This window comes from Lipotes vexillifer, unplaced genomic scaffold (genome assembly GCF_000442215.2).
Source record: "Lipotes vexillifer unplaced genomic scaffold, Lipotes_vexillifer_v1.1 scaffold491, whole genome shotgun sequence".
Lineage (NCBI taxonomy): Eukaryota > Metazoa > Chordata > Mammalia > Artiodactyla > Lipotidae > Lipotes > Lipotes vexillifer.
In genome coordinates, this window is record NW_006770548.1 from 21,004 (window position 1) to 30,451 (window position 9,448).

General features: G+C 47.9%; 1 protein-coding gene across 1 annotated transcript in view; it reads right to left on the reverse strand.

Moving 5' to 3' along the window:
- Positions 1–818: 818 nt before the first annotated feature.
- Positions 819–9,448, reverse strand: part of CSPG5 (chondroitin sulfate proteoglycan 5) — a 13,733-nt gene continuing 5,103 nt past the window's right edge. Inside the window, 3 exon segments of the mRNA XM_007446139.1 lie at positions 819–1,328; positions 7,643–7,687; positions 7,689–7,800. Of these exon segments, the coding sequence (XP_007446201.1) occupies positions 1,167–1,328; positions 7,643–7,687; positions 7,689–7,800 (319 nt within the window). The 3' untranslated portion in view covers positions 819–1,166.

A 9,448-nucleotide genomic window follows, 5' to 3' on the forward strand; every position in this document is an offset into this window, starting at 1 on the left:
CATGCCGCGGGGCAGCTAAGCCCATGCACCACAACTACTGAGCCTGCGCTCTAGAGCCCACAAGCCACAACTACTGAGCCTGCGTGCCACAATTGCTGAAGCCCGCGTGCCTAGAACCTATGTTCCGCAACAAGAGAAGCCACCAGTGAGAAGCCTGTGCACCACAACGAAGAGAAGCCCGCACTCACTGCAACTAGAGAAAGCCTTTGCACAGCAATGAAGACCAATGCAGCCAAAAATAAAATAAATAAATAATTTTAAAAAAAATTAAAAAAAAAAAAGAAGGAAAGAGTATTCTTAACAGGCGCTACAGACTGTTATGGACTGAATTGTGTCCCCCCAAACATCACATGTTGAAGCCCTAACCCCTAATGTGACTGCATTTGGAGATAAGGTAATTAAGGTTAAATGAGGTCATCAGAGTAGGGCCCTAATCCAATAGGACTGGTGTCCTTATAAAAAGAGGAACAGACACCAGAGCGCGCTCTCTCTCTCCATATGCACACAGAGAAAAGGCCATGTGTGGACACAGCAAGAAGGTGGCTGTTTGCAAGCCAGAAAGAGAGGCCTCACCAGAAACCAACTCTGTTGGCACTTTGATCTTGGACTTCCAGCCTCCAGAACTCTCAGAAAAGAAATGTCTGTTGTTTAAGACTCCCAGTCTGTAGTATTTTGTTATGGTGGCTCAAGCAGACTAATACATAGACCATTTCTGGGATTTGAAACATGTATAAATACACATCTTTAATGAAGGGAAGAATTCAACTCAAACTGACAAGAAGGGGTAGGGAGTAGAAAAAATTACATCAGGAAAATGGCTTTTTAAAAAGTTTTATTTCAAGAACTTTGTTTTTTACTGGTATTTCAAAAAAAGGTGGGTCAAAGTACAAAAAAAAAGTCAGTTGAATAACAGCATAGGTTTAGAAATCACAGCAGCAGAAGCAATGTACAGACAGCACAGACAAAACAATCCAATGTATGCAATTCTCTTTAGGTTCTTTGCATATTTAGTGTTTTTTCCCTCCTGTACAAAATACACCAAAGCATGCCATGAGATCAGAAAAAAGAAAGGAGTTTAACAAATGGTTACAAGAAATACTCTGTACAAGAGGAGATAATTCTTCTCCCCCCCCCCACCCCCCCATTTCCTCTCTTTTTGCTCTGCTTTAGGTTAAGTTGTTCTGAAGACAATTCACCTCCAAGTCGGCCTGGTCACCCTTGCCACCCTCGAGTTTGGGCGACATGGAGTTCTGAATGTTAAATGGCTCCTCCTCTTTCAGGCAGGACTTGAGAGCTTCCTGGATTTTATGGGGAGCACTAGAATCATCCTGAAAGAGAAAAAAAAAGGTGAGGGAGGGGTGGGAAGGAGACAGTGGGTAGAGGGATCAAATAACATCTCAGACTTTTCAATTTGGCTGAAAGAATCATAACTGAAAAAAGGAAGAAAGCTCTGAGACGTGACTGAACCAAAGAGACTCATTAGCAGCTACTTTTTAGGAACATCATCCTCAAAAACACTGGCCAGATATAGATGAAAACTTGACAGGTAATTGCATTACAAATACCTTTAACTTAGGCCAGTGTGAGGTTTTCTCTTTGGCAGAGACTGGGGAGAAACAGTCCCTTTTAATACTTGCCCTGGCCCCTCTAAAGCCTCACCTCTTGGTGAGCTCTACCTGGCCCCTCTTCACACAGCCCTCCATCTTGTTGAGTTCTGCTCTCACAAAAAGGTCTTGATCAGGAACATGACTTGTCGGTGTATTCAGTGGGGCACAAACTGGACTGTGGTCAGGTGCAGAGCTGTTCCCGGCAAAATTAGGGCCTCTCTCCCCACAGCAAATATATGTTCTCTGACTAGAGGCTGGAGATGTGTGAGCCTCTTCCTATCAGAATTTATCTACCAAAAGATGCTAACTTACAAGGTGTTTCCTCAATCCAAGCCCTGTGCTGCTGGTTCACGACCCATCTCTCTCTGACTGGTACCCATGCCCTCCTGCCTATCCACGTGTGCTGCCTGCAGCCCTGTGACAAGCTCCTGAACCTGAAATGAATTTGTTAAAGGTTTTCAGGAAACCCACACCAGTACATAGTGCTCCGGCTCTGCATTCAGAGAACTCTTACCGCAATGCCTGCCTTCCCACTACTCTTTTCCTTTAGGACCGCCTGAGGGGATTTTACCGTGCGACTCAATGGGCCTCAGTTCTTTCTCAAGTGCTTGGAACTGTGCTGATCAAAGAGGTCGTGTAGCTACCTAGGCAGGTTCATGGATGGCAAGAAGGGTAACGTCCCTATCTGATCAGCTAGCTCAGACCTTTCTTGCTTTAACCAAAATTCAAGGTACTTATCATGCTTAAGGACCAGGGCATTCTCCACAAAACTGTGAGCTTGGGCTTCCCTGGTGGCGCAGTGGTTAAGAATCCGCCTGCCAATGCAGGGTACACGGGTTCGAGCCCTGGTCTGGGAAGATCCCACATGCCGCGGAGCAACTAAGCCTGTGTGCCACAACTACTGAGCCTGCGCTCTAGAGCCTGCGAGCTACAACTACTGAGCCCGTGCACCCACAGCCCGGGCTCTGCAACAAGAGAAGCCACCACAATGAGAAGTCCATGCACTGCAACAAAGACAAGCCCCTGCTCACCGCAACTAGAGAAAGCCCGCGCACAGCAACAAAGACCCAACGCAGCCAAAAATAAACAAATAAATAAAGGAAAAAAACCACAAAAAACTGTGAACTCTTGTCCATGCTCCCTGCTACTGAACTTGACCCATAATGGCACTAGGTCAGGCAAGTGACTAGTTGGAAAGTAGGGAAAGGCTCCAGGCCTACATCGGTTGCTACGGGTGTTTCAACATACTGTGCATGTAGAAATCACTGTTACCTGCCCCTTGCTCCAGCCTCACTTAGCACTTTCCCAGATGACCAGCTTGAACAGAACAACTTGATAGAGTTTCAAAGACCTCAGGAGTAATTTACAGACAACAGCGGTACACATGTTCCCCATTTCCAGTGAGACAAGCACAAGAGGAAATGAACTTCATTCTGTGCTGAGGCAGGTTTCAGGCAAGGCAGCTGCGCACAGCACGCATAGGCACTTGATATCTTCTACCACTGCTTGCAGAGGTTTAGAAAAAACTGTTCAATGGCATAAATGTATATGTGCTGAGATGGAAAGATTGCCCTGATATATTAAGTGTATTTTGTACACACACACACACACACACACATACACACACACACACACACACACACACACACACACACACTTTTTTATAGACAGGGAAGCAGAACGAGGCAGAACTTCTGTATTGTGTGGGGGAAGACGCTGGGCATGATCGCTTGAGACCCTGAGTAGAATGGACTTTGGATCACAGCAAAACTTGAAGCAAAACTAGATGGCCTGTACTCACCTCTCCTCTTACAAGCATGGAAATCACTTTCATGTTTTTTAAGATAACTGCCCCCACTCCCGCCCCATCACACACACCTTGGGGGGATGCAGGGGCACAGGGATATTCTCATAATGTGAAAAAAGTGGATTTAGTGAGTCTTATAGACCTGGGCATCAAAACTGTGATGCCATGAGGGTGGGGACCCAAATTAAAACTAGCACCGTGAGGGTTTATGGGATTTGGACAGATGAGAAAGCTGCCTTCTGGGTTAATAGGAGGAAAAAGTAGATCCTAAAAATAAGGAACACAGGTATCCAGACAATGCTATGAGATGAGCTAAGTACCTTCAACATGTAGAACGGGTGAGGGCGTGTCTAGACCAAGATGGAGCTATCCTAGTCCAAGTGCTTCCCTCAGAACTCCATCCTCTTAAGCCTAGGGTTGCTGAATCCCTCAGCAGAAGGATTATGCACCTTTGATTTGGTGGAAGTCCCTCATCAAGAGGGAACTGGACTTCCCTCTGGGCTAAGTTCTGGGAACTATTTCTGGCATTCTGCCCCAGCCGCATGGGCATCCTTCAGCCAGGGGTTCAGGCCTGGACGCCTACTTGTCCAGACACAAGCCTCTATCAGAATGGGGCGGGCAGTCAGTGTTTTACCAAATACATGCAAGAAACAGACTGGGAAGTAAGAAAGGTTTAAATTGGGGGGTGGGATTGCGGTGGGAAACACTAAGGGACATCTTGGAAGGTCTGTCAAATCGCAGGAGGACCAAGTTACAGCCATGCATTGCTCTAACAGCACAGCTGTGAGAACCAACAGGGTGGCTCTCAGCGCTTGGGCAGTTTGCCCATGGAGTTGAGGTGACTTCACTCATGCTGTGCAGCTGGAGAGCACCCGGTTTCCTACACACTCGCCATTCCTCCTGGAAAACGGCAAACCTCCACAGCAGGGGCTGAGGAGCCTTGGGCTTTTCCTTTTCCTCCCGAAGTTCCTTTCCTAGGCTGGCTGCTCAGCTCCAGAAGACTCACGCACTCGGCCGCTGGCTCACCAGCCACAGGGCCCCAGGTCAGTCCAGAGGGCCCAGGCGAGGAGCAGCACAGAGCGATGCGTGTAGCAAAGGAAAGGGACGTGCCCTCTACACAGACACCAGCCACGGACCCTTCCCCCACCAGACCCAAAGCAGCATGGTTTTTTTTGTTTGTTCGAAATCTTTTCAGAGTGTGGCTTATAGAGATCACTGGAACTGGGTAGGAAAATGACCCATTCAATCTCCTTGACTTATGTAAAAGAAACAGCCCCTCTACTAAGATAAATAAAACTCTCCAAAATTTTAGGAGATGCCAAAACCAACAAGGAAATTTGAGGGGTGAAGGGAGAGGGCTGGGGAGACTAAATGAACAGGCTTGACTCAGGTGCCCTCGTTTCAGCTCCTAGCTCACCTGGAGGTTTTCTCACTTTCATCCGGCTGCTAGCATCGCTTGTAAGCAATCACTGTGGTGGCTGAAGCAAGGGCTAGGGCTCCACTTCATCATAAAGCAGCAACTGTGTTAACTGTCAATGCCCACAAGATCTTGCCTATGACCGAGTCTGACTTCTGGGCTGGGTGGAGGGAATTAGAGATGAAGTTTGTAGAAAATCCACCTGCTGGACAGGAGAGTCACCACCTCACATGCTCAGAGTTTTGGCAGAAAGGACAGGATGTGTCCTGGGGCACAAGCTGAGGGAAGGATGCCAGGTGGAAATGGCCCTCAAGATCCAAGAGGAGCTAGAGAGCACGACTTCACTGAGGGATGCCCCGAGTGCTGCCCAGACAACCCCATGGCCCTTCTCAGGCAGAGTCTACCATGGCTGACGACCCTGCTCCATTCCATTTTTGTTTTGCCATATTCTTTTTTTAAAAAATTTATTCATTTATCTATTTATTTTTGGCTGCATTGGGTCTTCGTACGTGCTTTTTTCTCTAGTTGCGGCACGTGGGGGCTACTCTTTGTTACGGTGCTCGGACTTCTCATCGTGGTGGATTCTTTTGTTGGGAGCATGGGCTCTAGGCGGGCTGGCTTCAGTAGCTGTGGCACACGGGCTCAGTAGTTGTGGCTCGCGGGCTCTAGAGCGCAGGCTCAGTAGTTGTGGCGCACGGACTTAGTTGCTTCGTGGCATGGGGGATCTTCCCGGATCAGGGCTCGAACCCATGTCTCCTGCATTGGCAGGCTGGTTCTTAACCACTGCACCACCAGGGAAGCCCCTCTGTTTTGCCATATTCTGAAATCAAGGTCAGTGGCAGCTTTCATGGACGAATGCCTTGCTTTCACAAAGTTGGCTCAGGCCAAGAAGAACTGGAAACCTTTGTATTGGCTCATGCAACCAAGGCCTCCAAGAGGAGCTATTTCTTTCCCCTCCATCTTGGTGGAGAGGAAAGGTGGACATAACAAGGGTGCCCGAAATGTATGAGTCAGAAACTTTGCTAAGGACCCTCACACTCTATGGAAAATAAATACCCTGACTGCAGGCACCACTGTATGGGTCAGGCCTGCTGTTCCACATGTACGAGATGGCAGATCAGACAGTGGACCTGAGAGACCCCATGGCAGGCCATCATTCACTAGTAGTCCATAAATGACAACTAAATGCACATCACTGCAAGGGGCCTGGTAAGGTAGGGATAGGGTGTCCCAAGATAAGGCTCATCCTTTATCCTTGTGGGTTGATTAAAGTGGTTAACAATCTCAGCGATTACAGACATGTTGTTCTCTTCGTTATTATGTCCATCTTGAACTTATTAATATCTTGGTGCATACCAAGTATGTTCTTTCTCTACCCTTTATATCAAAGACTTTAAAAAATTATCCTAAATTGGCCTCTTTCATTTCTTATTTTACTTTTTTTTTTGTGTGTGGTACGCGGGCCTCTCACTGTTGTGGCCTCTCCCGTTGCAGAGCACAGGCTCCGGATGCGCAGGCCCAGCGGCCATGGCTCACGGGCCCAGCTGCTCCGTGGCATGTGGGATCCTCCCGGACCGGGGCACGAACCCGTGTCCCCTGCATCAGCAGGCGGACTCTCAACCACTGTGCCACCAGGGAAGCCCTCATTTCTTATTTTAAATAGACCCCTTTGCTCCTCCTCCACCAGGCCAAGCTTTTCTTTTCTGGGATCTGGTGATCAAGGTCTCATGTACTATTATTCTCTCTTTCCTCTTCTGGGGCTATACTTTCCCCACCTATAAAAAGAAGACAATGGTCTAGATCTGTGCTGTCCAATATGGTGGCACTAGCCACATTCCAAGAGTTCTGAAGCCACAGGTAGCTGATGGCTGCTGTAGGGGACAGTACAGCCACACAACTTTTCTATCTCACAGAATGTCCCTCTGGACAGCACTGGCCTAGACTGTGAAGGGCCCTGTGAGCTCTTAGACTCTATGGTCCATTATTTCAAAGAACTTCTTCAAAATTTCCTCTTAAACTCCACTGTTTCCATCTGAAAAATCTTAGTTTCACTCCGTTATCTGTGTAATGATGCATTTACCTGGAGGTATGGAGCCTGTGTCATGTGCAGAATTCTTGCATTTGGATCTGATATGATTTGGGGCTTGGATGGTTTCTGCTTTATTTCTGAAATTCTGACAGTACCCAGTATTTGACTGGTTAGTCTGGTCCAGATAACACACTGGGCCAGTGTCTTTAGAAAATGGTCTATTGGGACCTTTTACTGGGTTTCAACTTATATTTATGAGCCTATACTCCTAAGGACAGATTTACCCCTAGACTTATGCTTCCACCTTACCATAAGTGTTTTGTGCTTACCTCAGCCGTAACCAGTGTATATAAGCCTGCTCATTTTTAGGGTCCTCAAAACAGTATCAGACACTGTTTTTCCAGCCATCCCAGAGGTTTTCCCACTCATCCCAAAGAGCAACCACCATTTGCTTCAATGACCAGCAGGAAATTCCCTAGCAATGAAAGCGGAGCCTTTCTCCTTGATATAGAAAATAGAAAGACAAAAATCAGACTTCTAAAGCCTAGATGAAGCTAAAAATCATGTGTCATCCTAGAAACAGAACTGCTGTACTTTGTATAACTTTGTTTGTCCGGGAGGTGGTACACCATCACACCCTGATTCTCACTTTCACGGCCCCAACTGCCTGCCCTATCCTGATCCTCAGAGCTCTGAAGAGTGGCTCCACACTCTGAAGTGGACCAGAGATGTGGCCAGGGGCTGGAGCCTGCACAAGGACAGATGTGAAGAAGACAAGTTACCTGACAGATAACATTATCATAGAGAGCCAAGGCACAGGCATGGGGGGGAGCAGGTATGGGGAGCGTTGCCAAGTTTCCTTACGTTTGAGTGAGAGCCCTCAGCAATGGTGGAGAGGGAGAAGTTATCGTTGTGGAGCTCAGATGGGGTCCGGAATTTGCTGGTTAGGACAGAAGAGAGAAGGGAAAAATGTAAGTGAAACGATCACAGCGAAATCTGATAGAAGCTTCATGGGTCAGGGACTGTATTTCATCAAATGCCACAGATGTACCACTATTTGATGTACCACTAAGAAAAATCTTCTACCATTTAAACCATGATCCAATGCTTTCTTATCACCTAGAGTTTTTATTACACACTTTAAGGAGCTCATTTAGACTTCAGATAAAGAACTGACAATGATATGAACAGCTATGACCATGTTTGTGCATGTTACAATTACAACTACATCATGACTGCCATCAGGCCAACAGTGGTTATAAGACGCCAGCGACTGTAAGACACAATCCAGTTTCAGAGATGTTAATATGTGAAAAAAAACGTGTATCTTAGAATCAATAAGCTGCAGCAGTATCTGTAGTGCACTGGGTACATGTAGCATTTTCAGAGCAGTAACCAGGCTTGGGAAAGAAAGAAGGTATGCAGAGGGAAAAAAGGGAGGCAGCATTTGAGCTGAAGGGCTGTGGGAGCCATGTTTTGCACAAAACGCATAACCAGCTACAGGAGGACGACCTAGGAGGCCTTTCCCTGGGCCTCAGCTCTTGCTTCTCCACTCACCTGGCAGCTGCTTCTTCCCTCCTATCAGCAGCAGCACTGATCGGTGGTCCCATCCCCACCCTGACCCTCCCCGCCACTCCAACCCTCTGGTGTCAGAGTGAGGAGCCAAGGGTCTTGGCTTGTGATCACAGGCACAGATGCAGCCCTGCCTCAATGCACAGGCACAATGCAGAGGCCCTTGCAGGCCCACAACGGTTAGCTGAAAGGCTGCAGAGAGCTGCTGGCATCTGCACATCTCACGAGTTCACCCAGCAAAGGAGCAACAGATGGCATTTTGTCCTTTTCCCAGGACCCCGGGCAAGTCCTTTGGTCACGTTCTCTGGAGGGAGTCTCGGGTCAGGGGGAGGGGATTACTTGGACAACAGGTTGAAACGGGGGTGTGGGCGGCAGGTCTGCATAAATTGTCTCTTGGGTCCCGAGGAAGCTGAACTCCAGTCTCCTCCTTCTGTGACTCCCGTGACATCTCAGAAGGTTCTTTACTTTGCTTAGTGACCACAGTGATTCTCTCATAGTGTGTAAGGTCACATTCGAGTGTTCAAGCATGGACTTAAAGGGTAAATGCACGCTGATTCTCACATGTGCACAGTAGTCACTCCTCTGCTAAGAGCTGAAATGAGACTCCATATCCCCACACGGCCCTTAGAATCCACAGTGGAGAAAGTGAGGGCCGGGGTCTCACCACCCCCAACATTCTACTTAGGAGGGCTTTCTTGAGTCCTCTGCCCTTCTACCTGGACCAAGGATTGACAAGTTTGGAAAGCAACGCACTGCAGTGCTAGACCCTCTCACTGAGGAGGAGCTGGTATTGAGTGATGGCAGATCTGAGAGAGCTGGAGTCACTTCATGCTGATTTGTGAGCAAAATCCTCACGCTGGCCACTGGCTGTCAGAGACCCAGGAAGCAGGTGCAGTCAGGTTGGGGTGGGGGACCGAGTACAGTAACGTACTTGACCAGAGTTGGGAGCTGCTATACTCAGGTTACCTTTTCTAAGCACCTTCTATACGGCGGGTGTGTGTGTGTGGGGGGGGGTG